The sequence below is a fragment of the Sciurus vulgaris genome (genome assembly GCF_902686455.1).
Source record: "Sciurus vulgaris genome assembly, chromosome: 8".
Classification (NCBI taxonomy): domain Eukaryota; kingdom Metazoa; phylum Chordata; class Mammalia; order Rodentia; family Sciuridae; genus Sciurus; species Sciurus vulgaris.
In genome coordinates this window covers 84,860,826-84,883,503 of record NC_136468.1, presented here as the reverse complement: position 1 = coordinate 84,883,503, position 22,678 = coordinate 84,860,826, and the positions used below count along the sequence as shown (strand labels likewise).

General features: G+C 38.6%; 1 protein-coding gene across 1 annotated transcript in view; it reads left to right on the top strand.

Annotated features, from left to right (window-relative positions):
- Positions 1-22,678, top strand: part of IGF2BP3 (insulin like growth factor 2 mRNA binding protein 3) — a 141,496-nt gene that overhangs the window by 80,537 nt on the left and 38,281 nt on the right. Inside the window, 2 exon segments of the mRNA XM_079151135.1 lie at positions 16,036-16,087; positions 16,180-16,243. Coding sequence (XP_079007261.1) covers positions 16,036-16,087; positions 16,180-16,243 — 116 coding nt within the window.

Genomic DNA, 22,678 nt, shown 5'->3' with positions numbered 1-22,678 from the left:
ACCGCCAAAGTTGAGAACCACAGAAGTCTTGGCCATTTTCAATCCCCTCCACCCCTGTCCTCTTTGTTTTAAGCAAGAATACTTCATGGTCAGTGGCATAGGCTTCTGTCAGGGAGCACATAACTGGTTTTCTCCTCTTATAGTATTAGCAGCCATAGATGTTTGAGAGAGCTGTTGTTTTACTTATTTTTTCTTGTTATTTTATAAAAGGAAGGTGGATAAATGATTTTCCAATTCTGTTTATGTGGTAATTGAAACACTTGTATAAAGAGACACTTCCAGGTATGCTTGCTGCTTGGCTTCTGTGAGGTTCGTTTCCTTTAAGAAAGATAAGATTAATGTTTGATTCTATTTATGCTATTTATTTCCCAGTTTTCAGTTCCCTAGTGGTAAAAAGTATTTACTTTCTGTAAATACTTGAATTTATAATGTTAACATTGTATTTAGTTTCATTTCTGTTAACTCTATTGATGGTCGAATTTTACTATTTTTAGTCAGTGGGAGCTATTTCAACTTGGCTCCTGGGTCCTTTTACCTGTGTACCTGTAGCTTTGGCTTCTTTTCTTTTCTTCTTCTTTGCTGTGCTAGAGATCAAACCCAGGACCTCATACATACTAGGCATGTGCTGTACTCCTGAGTTAAACCCCCAGCCTTAGTGAAGAACTTTCTGAACGTGTTTTATTTTTTGGTTAAACCTTGAGTGATACACACTCAATCCTGGTTTGTGTCATCTACCAAGTACTTAGCAAATGTCAACTCGTAACCATTCTTTAATCTGCATAGTTAGAAAAACGTTATATATTTTTAACTGCTTTGAGACATAATTCACAAACCATAGAGTTCACACATTTTAAAAGTACAATTCAGTAGTTTTTAGAATATATTCATAGATTTCATGATAGCTTTAGAAAATTTTTGTCACTTGAAAGCAACACTGAGCTTGTAACTATCACTGTCCTGACCCCCAGCATATAACTATCTTCCAGTCTCTACAGGTTGCCTGTTTTGTGCATTTCATATAAGTGTAATGAGATAGTGTCTTACTTCTGACTTCTTTCTCTTAGCAAAACGTTTGAAAAATTCTTCCTTGTCATAACATGTACTTCATTCTTTTCTTTGGCTGAATAATGCTGAATTATGTGGTTATACCATATTTTCCTTGTCCATTTATTACATTTGGGTTGTTTCCAGTTTGGGGCTATTAAACATATATGAGTGTGTGTGTGTGTGTGTGTGTGTGTGTGTGTGTGTTTTCATTTCTCTTGGGCATATGCCTAGGAGAATTGCTAAGTATATTGTAATTTGTTAAATATTTTGAGGCATTGCAGACTGCATTTCTAAGTGCACTCACTATTCCACCCTCTTACCTACAGTATATGAGGGTTCAAATATCTCCATGCCCATACCCAACACTTATTATCAGCGTTTTGATTGTAGCCATCTGAAAGGGTATATAAGTGTTTCTTACTGTGGCTTTGGTTTGCATTTTCCTGAACTAAGTGAGGTGTTTTCATGTGTTTGATGAGAGGTGACTTTTCATGTGCTTACTTGACCATTTGCATGTCTTCTTTGCAAAAATACCTGTTCAGATCCTTTTTCTCCGCCCCCCCACCTCTTTTTACTGTGGATGTCTTTATTTTTGAATCATAAGAGTTCTTCATGTGTGCTAGACATAAGTCCCTTATCAGAGACATGATTTGCTTGTGAGTCTGCATGTAAAATGAAAATTCATCAATTTACTTGTCCTAATTTTTGCTCCGTATTTCCATCAGTATTCATTATATGTATGCGAATAGTTGGTATGAAAGACTTGTTCATCAAAATGACCATCTTGAAGTATTTCCACACATGGGCTTATTTAAGTATTTTTATCGTGGAAAATTAGTGAGTTTGTTATGGGGTTCTGGAATTTTGATCTTGCTATTCAAATTGTCACTGATGACAGTGGCAGAGCCACTACTGTTTAACCACAAAGATAGAGCAGTTGTTTAAAGAGTACCTGGGAGAGGTGAATTATGGAGGGGGCTGAGGACAGACTGCTGGTGATATAAGTGAATTTGTATTTAACAGAACTTTTGGTTGTGACTGAAATTCTGACAGATACAATGCTTGAACTTTTCCATTTTGCTTTTGGTTTTTACTTTTCAGAAATTTTAATGTTTCTGTCTAGAAAATATAAACGAGGCAACATTTTTCTTATTGTCGAAATCCTGGGAAACTTTATCTTGGGAAAAATAAATCTGGTGAGATTAAATTTCATTTTACTCTGAAAGTCTATACTGTTCTTTCGAAGATGGGGAAATAGCTCTTCTGTGAATCTATTTTTGTGGCTTTCAGAGATAATGACCTGTGTAGTGTGCATTACATAGTGAAGTTGTGGGGGGTGTTTTGTGGTACTGGGGATTGAACTCGGGACTCTCATGGATGCTATGCAAACATTGTATCCTAAGCTACACTCCAGCCCCATAGTGGAGTTTTAATGAACAGTACAGTATTATACCTTTGCCTGAGGATCATTGTTAATTTATTTGACTTTTGAAGTAGGTTTCAAAAATCAGCCTTTAATGAGTATCAATACTTTTTTTAAAAAAATTTCTATTTATAAATGATTGTAATGAATCTCCATGCACCTGTCAATCAGCCTCAACACTTTTTGCCCTTCTTGTTGATCTGAAGAAATTTTGAAGAACCATTTTCCACATGAAATGGCATCTTTCTGAGAAATGCATGGTGTGACCTCCAATGAGCACTGCCTTTGGAGTTACAGGGTGAGTCCAAATCCAGAATCCTTTCTGTTTTTGCTGCCTGATTGGGTAAGAGGCCTTCCTCTTCAAAGCTTAGTTTTTGCTCCTTGAAAACAGGGTTAATATCTACATTGGAAGGTTGTTAGGACACTTAAGTGGGATAAAGTGTGTGAAGGATCAACAGTGTTTGGCGGTGATGGAACCCTGATGCTGAATACCCTTAATTGTCCATGCCCCACTTGATAGAGAACAAGGACTTTGGGTTACTTCCCTCTCTCTCACAGGAAGCAGGTTGGAGATGACATTGCCCTTATTTCCATAGAAATGCAATGTAGAAATTTACAGTGGGGAAATGTAACAGTGGTCCACTTTATACTTTGAATATAGCCCTTGCTGCTCTGTGGGGTGGGGGGAATGTGGTGGATAGATACTGTGTGTGGGTGTAGAGGCTGCTGGTTGTGGTGGGATTCTCCATTGCCATGTTGGATCTCCAGAGTCTTTATCTGAGCTAGGACCTGTTCCACATACAGCAGTGAAGTCCAGTCTCATTTAGACATGGACAAGTTAATAATGGCTTGTTCGGTTATACTAATACGAGCCACCCTGGTTTAGGTTTAAGGTACTTATCACGGACAATAGAGGTATATGAATTTCCTAGGGCTGCTGTAACAGATCCACACAAAATGGGGAGGCTTAAAACAGGAGAAGTTCATTCATTCACAGTTCTGTGAACTAGAAGTTCTGAAAGCACAGTCTCTTGGCTGGTTGCAGCAGTCTGATATTCCCTGATCTATAGCTGTACCACTCCCTTCTTTTCCTGTCACTTTGTGTTTTCTTTGTGTCTCTGTCCAAATTTCTCTCTTAAAAAAAGATACTAGTCATTGGACTAGAATTGCATCCACAGGTACTGGTAGACATGAATATTCAACCCCATACAATGGGTTAACCCAGACTGGGATGTGGTCAGGGGTTGCCTCCTAGTGGTAGTAAGACCCAAAGTGTGTTCTTGTTTTAAGATCTAGCTAGAAGAAAATAAGCTGCGAGTGTATGAGATATGAGGTTGTATAGTATTGTTGACTGTAGGCTTGAACTTTATTAATTTCCATTAATGTTTTCCCCTTAGAATCATGGGGAGTCTTAAAGGTTTTAAACTCATAGTGTAGTGGATGCTTGTTGTATTTGTGGATGAACATTGATTTTGAGATAAACTTTCTATGTTGGAGGAAATTAACAGGTTCTGAATCTCCAAACCCATCTTAGAAGCAGACACTCAAACCCCTGTGTCTGTACTACCCATATCAGGACAGCTGTCCCCGGGTTGGCCTCTCACATGTACCTGTGTAAGAACTGGACTCATTTGTGAGCAATGAGAGATGCATGGAGTTGCTATGTGGCAAGAAACTATGTGGATGTATATATTGAAAGTGACAAAATAGAAGTCACAAGAGCATATAGGATACAAATCATATGTACTGGGAGTAGTGAGTTGTAGACAGGACTCTAGGAATCTCCACTCTTGGGGTTGGAAACAGGGGCTTGGGTAGAAATAGTTTGAAGGATAAAAAGTTGAAATTTTGTTCTTCAACGTCTTTTTAAAAAACTCCAGTGAATTTGGTTAGTAAGTAGAACCTCTGAGAAGTCAGCTTGCTGTGTTGTAAGCATGATTTCCTAAAAAATTTGCAGCTAACTAAATTGTCTTCTAACTGTAACTCCTCCTTGGCTATTGATGGATTGCTGTGACTTATTAAAACCTTAAAACTACTCAAGCATGCCTGCTTCCAGTCCCAATTCATTAGTGTCATCCAAATTGGTACTCAGATCTTTTCTAAACACCATGAAGCAGGATTGTGTTACAATATGAGGGGTAGGATCTAGGTGAAAAGCTGGCTCAATAGAATTTTGGACCAAAAACAGTTGTCATGGCTTAATTAAGCAGTTTTTAAGTATAGCAAATATAGCGTGACTGAGCGCTAAGTAACACTTTCGTCTCTTGAATACATACTGTGGGACTGAGGGCAGCAGTGTGTGGGAAACCCTGTTTTGCCCTGTAGAACCTCCTGGTTCTACCCAATAATTTCAGAAGAAGAAAATTCCAAGAAAGTTTGTATAAACTCTTTTTGACACTAGCTTGGTTATATGTGAGGACTCAGCCATCTACTATTCAAAAGTCATGGAACTTCTTAAGAAATAAATGGCCATCATAGGAAAGGGCTACTGGAGGGATTCCACTGAGTTTTTGCACTTTGTCCACTCTCCTCCAGCACTCTGACCTTGTCTTGGCCATTGCTCAGTGGTGTGTGAGTGTGGTGAGCATCTTTCCTTTCTCTACCCAGGCCCCAAATAATTCACACATTTGACCTTGCCCATGGTATAGTTTTCTCTCCAGGGAGAGCATTAAAAATGGGAGAGAAGCCTAGTGTGGTGGTGTACACCTGTAATCGCGGTGGCTCAGGAGGCTGAGGCAGGAGGATCACAAGTTCAAAGCCAGCCTCAGCAAGTTAGTGAGGCCAAAAGCAACTCAGTGAGACCCTATCTCTAAATAAAATAGATGAAAGGACTGGGGATGTGGCTCAGTGGTTGAGTGCCCCTGAGTTGAATCCCTGGTACCCGCCCCTGCTCCCTGGGGGTGGGGGGAGAAAGAAAAAAAGAAGAAATGTCTATATTCTTGACATTTCATTTTTTCTTCTAGTATTCCTTATTTTTGGAAGCAGTTTGAATGCCTAATCCAGGTTAGTTGTTTCGGATTTATTCATTTATTTTCATGACTGGAAAATTATATGTTCACTGGGAAAGTGATAAAAGAGAGAAGCGCAAACTGTTTTCCCCCAGTGGTAATGTTGTTGGAGGATTCATGGTTCAATAGAATGTCATAGGCCTCCCCCCGCCCCCAACATGTTTGGGTCATGTTGTGTATATAATTGTCTATCCTGTTAAGTTTTTTAAACATTTTTTCTTGCTTATAAAAATCAAGCTATAATTTTTATACCATGAAATGCACCCTTCTGAAGCACGAATTTCAGTGGATTTAAGTGTATTCACAGGGTTAGGGACCATCACAGCTAATTCCAGAACACTTATTACCCCCAGATGACCCCAGTCACTAGCCCTTCCTCTTATCCAAACTCTACCTGGACCCTAGGAACACTAACCTACTTTCTATCTATAGATTTGCCTTTTCTGGACGTTCAATATAAACGGAGTCATACAATATGTGGCCTTTTGTGTCTGACTTCTTTGAACATAATACTTTGAAGATGCAACCATATTTTAGCATGTACTTTATTCCTTTTTATGATAGAAAATATTCCATTGCATGCATGTACCACATACCGTTCATCTATTTTTCAGTTAATGGACAGTTGTTTCCCTTTTCCCCTCTATTATGAACATTGTGTGCATATGTTTGTGTACCTAGATTTTTCAGTTCATCTGTCTAGGAGTGGAATTGCTGGGTCATCTGTAACTTTCAGAGGAACTGCCAGACTGTTTTCCAAATAGCATCATCTTGTGTTCCCACCTGCAATATCTTGAGGGTCCCATACCCTCAAGGGTTTCTCCATACCCTTTGCCAGCCACTTGCTAATATCTGGCTTTTTGATGATCGCTGTCCTAGTGGGTACGAAGTAGTATATTATTTGAGAATAATGATGATGAGCATTGTTTCACATGCTTGTTGGCCATTTGTATGTCTTGGGGGAAATATCTATTTAAAACATTTTTGCCCATTTAAAAATTTTGGGTTTTTGTCTTTATATAAGATGCAAGTTCCTTTTATATGCAATATAAACAGATGGTTTACAAATACTTCCATCCAGTGAATTGTCTCTTCATTTTTTAATCTTCTTTTTTTTGGGCGATGCTAGGGATTGAACTCAGGGCCACAAATGTGCTAGGCAAGCACTTTTACCACTGAGCCACATCCTCAGCCCCTTTTCATTTTCTTGATAGCGTTCTTTGAAATAAAGATTTCACATTTTGTTTAAAACTTTTTTTTTTTTAACGTAACTGAACTCCTGAAGTTCATAATGGTTGTTCGCTCTGTTTTATGTGTACTTGGTAATTTTCTTAGCCATTTCTCATTGTTGGCTACATAATTTTCCATTTATCAGTCCAACAGTTAACATAGCCATGAGCATATCTACATAAGTTTCACCTATGTTCTTGATGATTTCTTTAGTGATAATTAAATAGAAATGACATTAATGGGTCCAAGGTTAGGGGTGTTTTGCAATGGTGGCTGCTCCTGCTTTTTTTTTTTTTTTTTTATTAGGTTGGCAGATGTTTTCAAGAAATAGATCTAGTAACACTTGGACCAGCAAAATACAGCTTGCTTCAGACCTCCTTGTTAGACTGAATTTGGCTCTGATATTGACTGTGATCTTTTGGGTCTGTTCATGTCCTTATCTGTTTATAATTGGAACTGTTGTTTTTCTAAACTGTTGGTGTATTTTAAGGTTAGTTTTACCAAAATATGCATTTTCCTGGTCTGGTAGTCTTAGCTATACCTGTTACAAGTGATACTGAGACTCTCTCATGCTAAAGTTCAGTCCTGGCAGCCCTAGGAGACTTGAGTGTTCTTTTTTCCCCTGCATCTAAGTTCCAGGTATTTTGTTATAAAGCCACACAGAGCCAGAACAACAACTAATGCACTCAGTCAATTCTTGTGGGAAACATTCTTACAAGTATTGACTTTGGAACCTACTTCTTTCATCTTCTCCAGTTGCTTTTATTATTTTAAGAACTAGTTTTTAATAGGGACAGTGAGTAAAATGCAGCATCTGGGATGGTCATCTAGTGCTTTTAGAGGCCTCTGTAATCTCAGATATCTTCCTCCTCATTTAGAGAAGTCACTTCTTTTTATTTTTTTTTTGTATGGGAGATTGAATGTAGGAATGCTTTACCACCAAGCTACATCCCCATCCTTTTTAGTTTTTATTTTGAGACAGGGCCTAGCAAAGTTGCTAAGGCTGGTCTCACTTGGGATCCTCCTATCTCAGCCTCCTGAGTTCTGGGGGTTACCGGTGTGCACCACCATTCCCAGCAGACAATTCACTTCGTTACAGAGCTGGGGCCTTTCAGGAAAATGAAACAGCATGAAGACTGCCCCCCTCTTCAAACCCCAATTCTTGTGATCAAGTCAGAAAGATATCAGATGTGTATCTCAGAGTAACAGGCATGAGGTTATTGAAGGAATAGGAAAAGGGAAAAGGGGACACTTTCAAGTGAGAGAGTGCATCCTCTCATAGGAGAGGAACTTGCGCCTCTCCTGCACTCAAGTTTTATTGGGGATCCCAAGGAAGTTTCTAGAGAGTCCCACCCAGGTCCTCCTTTTGACTTTTGACTGACAGCAGGATGACATCAGACTTACAAGTCCTCACTGCCATGAGAACTCTAGGTCACCTTGGCCCATGCCGACCTGTTCTAATTGAACTCTAAGACATAAATTCTTACAGATTTTAGGGTTAGGATAAATTATCCTTATCTCCTTGAGTTTGGGGATCTAGTCTGTGAAAAGGGTCACAAAACTCCCCCCTCCAGGGTCACTTGGGTTCCTCTTTTCAACATTATCTCGGGCCTTCATTTCTCCTGCCGTTAACAGGTAGTTTGCTGAGGAATGTGACATACCCTGTCCACTTAGGCCAAGCAGGGCTCAGGTACATTGCTTCTTGGAAAAGAAAGCATGTGGGGGTCAGCACAGTGGGCCCATTTTATAGCATTATTCTCTCCACCTCATGTTCCATTCACACCTGTCTGTCCCCTAGCAACTTCATCAGTGCTTTTACCCAGAATAATAATGTTGGAATCATAATTAGACTTTTGACCTACCTTTCCCCTTTTATCTGGTGACATTTTAGCTGTCTGATGTGATAATCCCTGTCTGTCTGCTACAGGAGTAAGTTGGCAAGTTACTGACTCTGCTGTTTGATTCTTCTTCATCCTCTCGTCTTTGGGTTTGGGGCTGAGGCTTGGACCGCACTATCCTAGCACTTTGATTCCTCCCAACCGTGTGGCATGTGGTGTGTTGGGGGAACCCTGTGACTAAGGAGGCTGAAGAAAAGGTGATAAAATTAATAGCCGGTACTGTTGACGACTTCTACAGGCAGTTTTAAGAAGTTAGGTTTGTATTTGCCAACATGGATTGGTCACCAAGAGAGCGGATGAAATGGGGGAGCCAGGTGAACGGCGTGTTCAAGCACCTTAAAGTCTACCCCAGTTGATTCATCTGTCTTGAGAATAACCACCCCATTTGGAGGAGTAAATAAGTTAATGTAAAATGTATAAGACACTACTCGATACCTAGTTGTGTGAGAATTAAAAACTCAACAGAATATTGCCCTTCCATGTGTATGTGAATAGATAAGCATAAACAAACAAATACTTCTAAAACCATTGAGGTAAAAGGCATATAAAAGCAACCATTTTACAGTGGAAAAGTTAGTAGGTTTTAGAGTATTAACAAGACTGTGTGTCTATCACCACTGTTCTAGAGTGTTTTCCCTCTTGACCCCAAATTGCTGTTAGGAGTCACTCCCCATCCCCCACCCTCTTCTGCTGGCACCCACTGATCAAGTTTGTTTTTGTGGACTCACCTATTCAAATGGAATTATACAATATGTAGCCTTTTGTGTCTGGCTTGGTTCATTTAGTACACTGTTTGAAGTTCATCCACACTACAGCTTAAGTCAATACTTCATTCTTTTTATGACTGAATAATATTCCATTGTGTACATATACACCACATTTTGTTTATCCTTTAATTAGTTAGTGAACACTTGGTTTGCTTTTATCTTTGGCAATTGTGAATAATACTGCTGTGTACATAAGTGTACATTATCCATGAGTTCCTGTTCTTCAGTTCTTTGGGGTATACACCCAGAAGTGTAATTGCTGGATCATGTGGTGATTCTATTTTTAATATTTTACAGAATTGACATACATTTTGCATAGTAGCTGCAATATTTTACATTCCTTCTGGCAATGTTATGTGGGTTCTGATTTTTCCATGTGTTTGCCAACCATTATTATACAGTATCATAAATGTGTGTATACGTTTTGTGTGTGTGTGTGTGTGTGTGTGTATATATATATAGAGAGAAGTGGGGGAGGGAGGCCATCTAATGGGAATGGAGTGGTACCTCCTTATCGCTTTGGTTTGCATTTTCCTAATGTTTTCATATGACATTTCTAAAAACATCTGGAGAGACCCACTACTTGCACCAAACTGAAAGTGGTCTCTTGTGTAGTTGTGCTTGGGTACCTCTTTTTGAATCAGGTGGTTAAAAAAAAAATCCTAATTTATACTGGATAGAAAGTTTGTACAAGTATTACACAAATTAATGCTGGTTCATACCTTCACGTGATGTATATTGACATAGTATTTACTACTTGGAATGTGGGTTGGGGAAGCTTATTGACTCTGGGAGTGGATAAAGCTCTTTATCTGACAAAGGACAGTTTCGTTTTCCAGTGCAGCTGATGCCAAGTAAGGATTGAATTGGCTTCAGTCTGTATGTATATATTTCCAGTCTTTATGTATATATTTTTAAATGACATGAAGAAGTGAAGCAGCTTATTGTAAGGCAAAATGGTTAAGAGGGTGGACTCGAGAATCTGACAGTTGGGGTTTAATTTCTCCAACACTTAACTATCCAAGTTCTAACATTATTAACCTCCCTATACTGTAGTTTGTGTCTACAAAATGAGATAGAGTTACCTCATGGGATTGTATGTATTAAATGAGTTAAAATAGATCAAACATTTGGGACATTATTGCTACTTAAAAAGTACTTGACCACAATTCATAACCCAAAGTAGGCTGGTGTGGTTGGAGAGATGAATGGGTCACACAGGAACTTAAGGGCACTTGTTAGGGATTGAGTTCTGTCCAAAATATGAAGGAAAACCCTTAGAGTTTAGAGAAGGGTGTGACCTGATCCAGCTTAGCTTTTAAACTCAGTCTAGCTCAGCAGTGCTCAGTAGAAACATACTGTTAGCCTCTTAGCTCTAGATGCTCTTCAAGTGCGATTTAAGAGGCACTGTGAATGGATGGTACCTTTCTTGAGCCCTCTGATCACATTGCTTTTTAGAACCCTAAAGTCTCATCTCCTCCCCATGTTGCAGGTTCTAACTTGTGAAAGTTGAGGCTTTTGATCTATGTAGCTCCAATGCCAGGACATCCATGTGCAACGGTGGGAGCTGAGCTGCCCCCTGGGCTTTCCCAATGGTCAGATAATGTGCAGCAGGATTTATAAGATTGTCAGTTATCTGATTTGTGTATGTGAGCCCTCAACCTGATAGTCATTTGTACCAGCATTTACTAAAAATGATTTTTGGGACTGTCCATAGAGGGTCGTTCTTTGTTTTGTCATATAATTGGTCTTCTCACAGATATAGAGCAACAAACATCTGGGATGATTTTACCCATATTCGACAACTGGTTCCTATTTCTATAAAATGTGTGGAGCTATGTTTGAAGGAAGGTCCCTTCATCTCCTAGCTCTGCAAAAATGATTCTGTGGAGACGTTTCCCCCATCTTGTTGAAATGAGATGGTCAAAATGACTTTTTCTGGTGAACTTCCCCCCATGTCTGAGACTGATTTGGGTATTTGAAAGGTTACAGGGGGGAAGCGTATGTGTTTTAGGAAGGTTTGTGTGGTGGTCAGAAGATATTAAATGTCTTTGCTTTGAATATTACTTTAATTTTACTTTTTTTTATGCTTGTGATTTTTTACTTCCACATTTTTTTGGTATGAATTTATACAAATACCTGTTAGTTTAAATTACTATGGACTTTTAAAGAAACCTAGAATTGGCTTCCTTTGCTTTTAAGACAAAAACTATTCTGGCTCTTTTTTAAACCCTTGGTTTTATTGTTCGTCACTGAGCTAAGCATTGAGTTCAAAAGTATGACATGGCTTCTTCTCTGACAGATCCTAGAGGTCAGTGCAGCTGTGTTGGAGAGCCATCTTGAAGGGGTAACCCATTTCCAGAGGGACCTTCAGGATATGGATTGGCGATAGACTGTAATGCCCAGTGTTGTCTCTTTATCTTATGAAACACATGAAGCAAATGTAACGTGTAAGCAAATAAGGAAGATTTGGAATGTAAGGTCATGCACGTACATTATAAATTGTCTGCCAGCTTAGGCACGGAAGCCAGCGTGACAAGGAGGAATTGATTACTTGTGACACTCCTGGCAATCACATCACTAAGGTTAATAATCATTAGTCTTGTGGGAGGGGAAAAAAAAAAGATAAGGAAAGAGATTATCAGATGACATTGCTTTCATTTGTAGGATCAGGTATTCAGCAAGTGGAAGACAGAGAGGCACTTTACCCAGTCTTGAGGGTGGGACTGGAGCATAGGTGTGGGGGAAGTATATTGAGTTTATGAAAGAGGTTGGCAGTACCAGGGAACTGACAGCCTCAAGGTCATGTTGAAGTGTGGGCAACTTAAATCAGAGATTGGAAGCCACTGAAGGATGATGACTTAACGGAGGAGGATAGCATTAGGGTTTGGGACTGGAAGCAAGCATGCCAGCCAGACTCTCCTTCAGATTTGTTCAGAGGCATTGGGACCTGAGCAGTGGGAATAAAGAATAAACTGCAGAAGGTCTTTTTGCAGAGCTTGATTTACTCCATGCCTCCAGTGGTATCAGCTGAAATGTAGCTACTTTTGTGGGGGATTAGGGCTGGGACAACAGGAGTTATCACCACTTTGAAGATACATAATTATCAAGAACTGCTTCATTGTAGTGACCATGTGAATAAACTAGGCTGCTAGATTGAAGAGAGACGTGAAGAAACTACATGATCTTGATTATGGTGGTTTCATGAGTATATACATAATGCCAAAATGAATCAAATTTTGTACAGTTTTTGTACTTCAGTAATAATTTAAAGTTTAGCCAGGCATGGTGGTGCATGCCTGTAAACCCAGTTGCTTGGGAGGCTGAGGCAGCAGGATAGCAAGTTTAAAGCCAGCATGGATAATTTAACAAGACCCTATTTCAAAATAAAAAAAAAGATCTGGGGTAAAATAAAAAGCTCAGAGGTAGAATGTTTGCCTTGCTTGGACCTTCCTTGATTTTAGTCCCAGAATCAGGAAGAAAAGATCTTCAAAGTTGAAAAGAAACTAGGTCATTACCTAGTAATGTTGATCTTAGTTATAATTCAGATACCATATAATCCACTGTTTAAAATGTAATGCTTTTGCTGGGTATGGTGGCGCATGCCACCCAGTGGCTTGGGAGGCTGAGGCAGGAGGATCAGGAGTTCAAAGCCAGCCTCAACAATAGCAAGGCACTAAGCAACTTGGTGTGAGACTCCATCTCTAAATAAAATATAAAATAGGACTGGGGATGTGGCTCAGTGGCCGAGTGCCTTTAAATTCAATCCCAGGTACATACATATGATCATGTGAACATAAATACATAAATTTTAAAAAGTGCAATGCTTTTGGTATGTTAAGACATGTCCAACCATAATTTACATCTTTTGAATGTTTTCATTTCCTCCAACATGAACCTTTCAGATGGGTATAGTGTCACCCATCTATAATTGTGGGGGATTAGGGCTGGGACAACAGGAGTTATGACCACTTTGAAGATATATAATTATCAAGAACTGCTTCATTGTAGTGACCATGTGAATCCCCCACTGAGAGCCTATAATCTCAGTGACTTGGGAGACAGACAGGAGTATCACAAGTTCAGGATCACCTTCAGCAACTTAGCAAGACCCTGTCTCTAAATAAATAAATAAATAAATAAAAAGAGCTAGGGAGGGCTGGGATTATAGCTCAGTGGCAGAGCATTCATGAGGTACTGGGTTTGATCCTCAGTACCACATAAATAAAATAAAGGTCTTGTGTCCATCTACAACTAAAAAAACAAAAAATTAAAAAAAAATAAAATAAAAGGACTAGGAATGTAGCTCAGTGCTAAAGTGCCCATGGGTTAAATCCCCACTACCACCTTCCTTCCCCCGCCCATAAAAAAGAACCTTTAGCTCTTAGCCTCCACTCTCCCTCTCTTCAGCAGTCCTGTACAACAACTAATCTACTTTGTCTATATAGAGTTCGCTATTCTGGATATTTTATACCAATGGAATCATTATAATATGTAATCTTCTGTTACTGGCTTCTTAGTGTAATATTTTCAGTGATCATTTATACTGTAGCATTTTTTAGTACTTTGTAAGACTGGTTAATATTTCATTGTATGAATATGTCACATTTTATGTATCTATTCATCAGCTGGTGGCATTTGGGTAGTTTCTACTTTTGGATATTATGAACAATCTTAATTCTTTAATTCTTTACCACTATGTTTAGGAAAGTGATAATCTTTGCATTTGTGTGGTTCTTTCTATGCTAATTCTACATTTGGATGAACACTTTATTTTAAAGCTAAACATTGGGGGATATTATGTCCTAAATACATAAAAGGGGGTCACATTACCAAGACTTTTTCTCTTAGACTTTAATTTCCTTCGATACCCCTTCAGTTGGAATTTAAATTTACCTAAACATAGACAGATGTTTCTGTTCTAGTTTGAGTAAAGTAAATTCACGTAGGTATGGATTTTGGCTTGAGAGATTTGTGGAAGTGTTAGAATTATGTAATGGAATACTGTTTTTTCCTTCAAACAATACTGAGAGAAACATGTGGCTGACATAATACAGATAGAAATATAGATAGATATTCTAGGAACTGAGAGGAAATGAGAATCTGGGAATAGGTAGTTTTGTGACTGATAATAGGAATGTGGGCATATCTTCCTACTTAATACAGAATGAGTCAGAATGTCAGAACTTATCACGAGTTGTATTTACTCAGAGTTCAGTGGGTTGGAGGAATATGGTAGTTTGGCAGTTTTTCTTGACTTGAAAGAGCATATGCAGACAAATGCCCAATTTTCTTCAAAATAGATTGAGAAAATAAACTGGCTCAGTTGTTTTGGGGATTGGAAAACCTTTTGAGATTTGGAAATCTTATTAGTCTATTGACAGCCCTCCCCACATTCTCCCAGTTGTGATTACCCCTAAAACTTGTGCCTAATACTTGGAGTAAGGCATCAAAGATCTACTGAAACCGATTATAGTATGACTTCTAGCCCATTCATGATTGTTAATTTGTTCAAAATTAGGTACAAGAGTGATAGTGGATTTTATGTAGTTTTATTTAAGTGTTGAGGAAAAAAATACAAAAGTTAATCTTTATGATTTAATGGTAGTTATACTGAAAGATTAATGTGCACCTACTGGTATGCTCTATTAAAAGAATATTCACCAAAAATTAACTAAGAGGGCATTCCATTCACAAGTGGGTATGAACTGCATTTAAAAGAAGAAAAACGCAGTGCCCAGACAACCTCATTGTAGACTTCTAACCGGAACCAGTAGACAAAATCATAAAAGATACCACCTAAGATAAAGTATCCTTTTGAACAAATTGCTTAAGGTTTAGTAGGAAATTAGCATAAAAATTTAGCATGTTTCTGAATAGTTTGTGTCCCAGGGCCAAAAATATCAAGGAATTGCCCTTCAGATTATGAAGTGGTTTGCCGCAAATTTATAAGAACTTATTTTTTGTTTTACTTTACAAGAAAATTTTGTTGCAGCCTGTGGAAGCTAAGGGCAGCTGAATTTGGTTTATATTGATGAACTAGACACCTGCAGTTCATACTATACTTTAATAATTTATAATTACATAATTTATAGTTGTAATAGCCTGTCCATTAGAATAACACACACAGTGCAGTAATACAGCTACAAGAAAACAGACGGCTTCAAATTTACATTTTCTAACCTGGTGCTTTATGACCACTTTTGTTAGTCTTTGGTTCAGGCCTCTGGGTAAGAGTATCCAGTGTGCTTTTCTTCATTTTGCTGGTCTTCGTGGAGATTGTTCTGTTCTACTAAACTTGGTAGAAAAGAAGTCCTTTGTAAAGGAACATCTTACAGATAAAACTTGAGTTGCTTAACCTGGGCCTTTGTCTCATGACTTGGTGTACAAGGAGGAAGGAAGACGATGTGTTCCTGGGTGTATGAGAAATACGAGCTCCTTTCTCTTTCAGCTTCAAGTCTGGCAGCTGTGACTTGAGCACTTTGCTGAGTCCCTGTTGCTTCTTGGTTAGCCATAGGACACAAGATCAAAATTGGTGTCTTTCCCCAGTTGGTTTTTTGACTCTCTTCCATTACAGTTATGAGCAATTTAAAACGTATTCCTGCCCTGGCTAATAACTTGGGAAACTCAAAATTTATAATTTTCTCTCCCCCTCCTGCTAGGTGCTGGATAGTTTACTAGTCCAGTATGGAGTGGTGGAGAGCTGTGAGCAAGGTACATGTCTTCTGAATTGCTTTCAAATTTGTAAAAGGAAGAAAGTAGAAAGAAAACTAACTGTTCTTCTCTCCATTTTTCTCTTCTTCTAGTGAACACTGACTCGGAAACTGCAGTGGTAAATGTAACCTATTCCAGTAAGGACCAAGCTAGACAGTAAGCAGTTTGAACCTTTTTATCTTTATGTAATAACTAGGTTAAGTACAGTAACTTATATTTTGTGGATTTCTTAACGGGAGAAGGGATGATGGGTAGCAGGAAGAAACTTTATTTGTAAACTTAGACCCTGCAATTATGCCTTTTTAAAAGAAGTTTGAATGTTGAAAAACACTGCATTGGTTAAAGCTTTATTACATTTTCAATATATCTTTAATGTCATTAATAGATTAATGTAGTGTAACGGTGACCTACACCCTGTTTTCTGAAAGTCCTATGTATCGTTTCCAAATTACATTTTTTGCCCTTGCTATTATGATACTCCATTGCTATTTTATCTGAAGCTGGCAAGCTGATCGTGCGTTAGACTAACAACAGTTAAATGTTGTTGTCTTGCTCCCTGAAGTATCTAGTGGTTACTGTTGTTATTTAGGAGAGGCAGACACTGAACAAATATAACTTTTAGATTTATGGAAAAAGTATAGCCCAGTGCAATTGATAAAATTTCATAGTCGGTTCCCTCTAGGAAATAGTTCTATAGACTTCAAATGATGTAATGAGCTGACTGAGCACTATAAAGAGAAAACAAGGGCCCTATCTTTTGACAGCTCTACTCAGAATATGAACATGAACAAGTGGCACCCAAAGCACCCAGCAACAGCTGGGGCTGTAGCTCAATGGTAGAGTACTTGCCTAGCATGCGCACTGTCCTGGGTTCAATCCCCAACACCACAAGAAGAAAAGAAAACCCTACAATTAAGAAACAAAACACAGCTCTGGGTATCCGCTAATTACGTAAGAGTCGCCTCCAGGTACAGTGCAGGCGGGAACAGATAGTCCTTTCTGTGTGAAAGGAAGGACTGCACTGCTGGACCCTGAGTCCTGAAGGGGATGGCGAAATAAACCTACGAGAGAGGATTCACCTCGGTTACTGAAGACAGTACCATTCACAGAAGGACTATGGCCGGAAAGATACGCCTGGGAAGAGAAGGAAGTTTGTGTAACTCAAACGAAACTCTATTTAAAATTGTTAACATTCATATGGTACAAAATTTTAAAGATCTAAAGATGAGCATAATGCAGATCTTTCCCCCCGTCCTGTTCCCAGTTACTTTACCCTCTGTGAGAGCTGTGAGATAATCGTGTGGCAGACACATGTTTGTATTTTCTTTCCTTTTAGCACAGATGATACTATAACATTTGAGTGTTTTTCAAGTGTTTTTCTTGTGAATGTGCTTTAAAAAATTTTTTTTGTACTGTAGATTGAACTCAGAGGTACCTTACCTCTGATCACATCCCCAGACGTTTTCGTTTGTTACTTTGAGACAGGGTCTTGCTAAGTTGCTGAGGGCCTCACTGAATTTCTGAGGCTGGGCTTGAACTTGGGATCCTGTTGCCTCAGCTTCTGGAGTAATGGGTGTTATTGTTGCAGAGATATGAAATGACTTATTTAGTTCATCCCAAGTTGGATATTTTGGTTGTTTTTAGTCTCCTGCAGTTAAGAACAATGTTTTGGAGGATCCATGCCTATGCCTGTGAGTCCACTTACAGGATAAATTGTTCGGAGTTGAGTTTTGTTTCTAATTTTATTTTTCTTTATAGAGCTAGTTTATATTCCCATCAGTGTGTGAGTGTTTCTCCATAGTACCCCCATACTGGGTTTCATCAAAATTTGCCGGTCTGAGGTGAAATTTCTCTTTCAAGTGAGACTGAAGTCTTTTAATATGTTATTAGAACATTTTCTTTGTATCCTTGGTTCATTAAAAATTTTAAAGTTTTCCTATGTTCATATGTGAATACATAACTAGTGTAACTCCACATCATGTTCAGCCACAAGAATGGGAAGTTATACTCCTTGTATGTATGTACGTCAAACTCTACTGTCATATATATATCTAAAAGGAACAAATAGAAATTTAAAGTTTATATAAGGTCTTGGACATAATAGAAAATATGACATGAGTGTTAAAATGATATTTCTATAAATTTTGCTTCTCAACTATATCATGTAAGAAAAATGAGAAAATTTCACTTTTTAAAACCTCAGTAGATTGGAGATAAAAGTGCATACAGTGAGATAGCAGGTGCATGATTTGCCCTACATGTCCTATTCTTTACAAAGATCCATATTGAATACTTGGTAGAACCTCGTCCTTGTTGAATGGAAAATACGGGGTGAGAGGATAAACTCCAGGGCATTGGGAGATTATCATGTATCTGTCTTTGTTGCCTTGTTTGAAAATTTACATGGGGCTAACAAATTTAAGGAGGGGATGCTTAATAAATGGGAAAAATGATGTTGGAGACTACCTACATATCTTTGAGGAGACTTAAGATAAACTTCAGTAGAGAGAAGGTAGCTGGTATTTAGCCTCCCCTCCCACCCCGCCTCCTTTTTTTTTTTTTTCCCCTGGGTACTGGTGATTGAACTCAGGGACACTTGACCACTGAGCCACATCTCCAGTTCTATTTTGTATTTTATTTAGAGACAGGGTCTCAGAGTTGCTTCGCACCTCGCTTTTGCTGAGTCTGATTTTGAACTTGCAATCCTCCTGTCTGTCTCCCAAGCCTCTGGAATTACAGGCGTGTGCCACAGCACCTTGCTTCCCCCCTCCTTTTAATAAGAGTTTCAAAACATTGAGTGCAAGCACAGGAGGGGTAGAATGGCTAGTCAAAGCAGAATTATTGCTGAACGTGCTCCTAACATGACATCAAGGTGGAAACATTCTCTGTTCTAAAATTTTTTTACAGTAGTTGTTAATCTTATTGATCCAAGGGAAGTGGAGGGAAGGCAATTCCATCTAATTTAGGTAGCGAGAATACCTAAGTAAATAAATTAGGCATTTAAATTAGGGAAATAGTCACAATAGCCCTTATCCTACTACTCAGTTAACTTTTGGGCTAGGGAGTGGCTCAGTGGTAGAGTGCTTGCCTGGCATGTGGGAGGGCCTTGGTTTAGTCCCCAGCACAGCCCCCCCCTCCCCTCCCCCCTAAAAAAAGTTTAACTTTTATCAAGTAATAACTACAAGTTGCCAGTGATTGAAGGCAAAGTCCTTGTCTCAAGGATGTGTCTTCTACTTGTGAAAGAAGAGTGTTTGAAGAGGGACCATCTGAATTAGTTGCTGCCTGAATCTAGTTAGCTTTTAAGAATATTGTTCTGGAAAGAAGAATAGTTAGCTTTGAAAGTATTAATCTAGAGCTGTTTCCTTTGATGGTTATTAAGAAAATGTGCAAGTACATGTAAATGAGTAAAATAAAATTACAGAAATATCGGTTTATATTCTTAGTAATATTTCAGAAAGATTTTTTTATAACAAAAATGGTTTATTCTAATAGAAACGTTTTCTAAATAACAGAATAAAGTAAATACCCTAAGTGTATACTCCCCAGTGACTCAAAGCTGGGGCAGGAGGATTTCAACTTTGAGGCCTACTTTGGCAGGTTAGTGAAATCCTGTCTCAATAAAAAAATGACTGGGAGTGAAGTTCAGTGGTAAAGGCCTATGGATTCAGTCCTGAGTTAACACTGTTTCTTACCAGGATGGTCCACATTCTCCCTTGAATGTGTCTCTGCTTTCCTAAATAAATCTGTCCATGCCTCTTGAAAAAATGCACATATATGAATGTGTATGTTTCTCCTCCCCTCAAGAATTCTAAGGCTCAAAGACAATTAGAAAGCAATTGGGTATTTAAAGAAAGTTAATAGATCTAAAGACTAGAAAATTAAGTTTTGTGGCAGTGTCATGAAAGTTATCAAAGTTTTCCTGTAAGTTAAAAAAAATGGATAAGGAGTGTGCTTTCATTCAATGAGAATAAATTTTATTTGCAAGGCATTGAATATAGTGGAGAAAGTGTGGACCCTAGAATCAGGCAGCCCTGACTTAGTAACCTTGATCTCCGAGCTTCAGTTTTATCAGCTACAATATGAAGACTGAAAAAAAAAAAAATGCATTCATTCCTACGTGCACATATAGAAAATAGGGTTATCAAGCTGGGCACAGTGACACACTCCTGTGATCCCAGTGATTTAGGAGACTAAGGCAGGAGGATCACAAGTTTGAGACCAGCCTCAACACCTTAGCAAGACCCTTTCTCAATATAAAAAAGGTTGGGGAGTAGCTCAGTGTTAGAGCACCCCTCGGTTCAATCCCCAATACCAAAAAGAAAAAAAGTCTATCTAAAGATCCAGCATATAGGCACCCAGCAAATAGTAAGTTTTATTAAACCCACTGGTTCTGGGCTGCTTCTGGAGCAGCTTGAAGCACCTTGAACTGGGAAGACTGATCCCTCCAGGACTTGGTCCTCTGAACCCTGCCATCCTACGTCATGACCACCTGCTGGCTAAACCAATGCAGTGTCATTTCTCCGTGGCTTCTTTGGCAGGCCACCTACAGCTCAAATCTTGAGGTCATGAGGGCAGTGTTAATCTTAGTTGAACTCTTTTCTCATTTTGGCGCCTGCTACTTGGAAGTCTGTTTGACTGTGATGTGCTTATGAAAGTGTAAGCGGAGCTTGGAAGTTTAGAGGATAGATTCCAGAGTCTAGTGGTCTGGACTGGACTCTGTGCCACCACTTTTCTGTCTGTGATTTTGGTCAAGTTAATCTGTTATGGATCACCCCCAGTCTCTAAAATGGGAATAATCATAGTCTTTAGCTCATGAGGCTGTTGATATAAACTAAGATAATACCTTCAAAACACTTACCATAATAGAAGGTGGTGAGAGCTCAGAAGTTATCAGCTGTTAGCAAAAACGTGTTGGGAAAATTCTGCTAGTTCTACCCTGTTATTGCTCAGTGTACTTCACTTCAGATATGGCCTGACAGATGCTGAGGAGCTAGAGACTTTAGGTTAAATGTTCACAGCCTCCTCTTTTTGTTACTTAAAGCTCTGTGATTGCCACTTGTAAGAGGATTTCTGAAGTATGGCTTTCTCTAAGTCAGATTTTAACGTGGATATTCCTGCCACCTTGTGGCTAAGAAAAATAAAAGATTCATAGCACACAATATTAGAAATACATAGGTTTGTTTTAAGCTTTGGTCTTGAATTATTAAATTACTAAAATAGTGAAATTAATGAAAGCTTGAAGATCATTAAAAAAAGACAAGTGTGCGTTTAGTGAATGGACTCAGAGCAAGAGAGGCTTTATTCTCTGGCTCACTTATTTCCTTCCCTCTTCTCAGAGGGATGCCAAGATAAAGCTGTCAGGGACAGGAAGTACTCATTGGAGAATGTGTGATATGTGACGTAGCAATAACCCTGTAGAATGTATAGGCATTTAGTTCTTATATTTTCTTGTGTCTAGGGTTCTTGTTTCTGAAGTTTATTTTGGAGAATAGGAATGTTTATGCTTTGAAACTGTCATTGCAGATCCTTTTATACCACTGTGAAGATTTGTATCAGGCACATGTAGTTATGGTTAGAAGTGTTTGGAGGAACTTGGCTATTGACTCAGGGCAGGAAATCCACATTCAAACTTTAAAAATTATGTAAAGAGATTTATTATGGAAAAATAAAAGAAAACATACTAATTCTTTGCCATTTAAAGATAACCACTGTTAAATTTGGCTTAGAGTTCTTAGACTTTGTCCCGTGTATCAATCATAACTTTGAAAATTACAAAGATTCTGCAGTTTTGTGGGTTTTTTAATTACATACATTTATACTGCTTATACTCTCCATATAGTATCCTTTGTAGTTTATCTAGTTCTCTATTATGCATCTAAGGTATATATAGTTGTTGGATTTTGTTTTTGTTTTGCTTTTAGAACTAGTTCAATAATAAAGTCCTTTATAGGTAAATAATGGGACTCTGTCCATAATTATTTTCTTAAGATGTATCCCTCTTCTGGGCACTGTGGCACATACCTATAACCCCAGTATGCCTGAGGCAGGAGACTCACAAGTTCAAAATCAGCCTCAGCAATTCAGCAAGGCCCAAAGCAATTCAGCAAGACCTATCTCACAATAAAATATAAAAAGATCTGGGGATGTAGCACAGTGGTTAAGCACCACTGAATTAAATCCCCAGTACCCCTGACCCTGCCACACAAAAATCCCTACAATGGTATTATCAGGTTTTTGATAATTACTGCTGAGTCAAATATCTTTATTCTTGATATGTATTAGTTTGTTTTCTGTAGCTGTCACTGAGTACCACAAAACATGTAATTTACAATAAGGATTTATTTGGCTAGTGGTTACGAAGGCTGGGAAGTTCAAGACCAGGTGGCTGCATCTGGTGAGGTCCTTCTTGCTGGTGGGGTCTCTAGTACTAAGGGCCCTTAGAGTCCTGAGGCTCTGTGGAACCTCACTTGGCAAGGCAGGACATTATAGCTTAGGTCTCTCCTCCTCTTATAAAGCCACAGTCCCATGGAATTAGGACCCCACCTTTATGGCCTCATTGAACCATAATCATCTCTCAAAGGTCCCATCTCC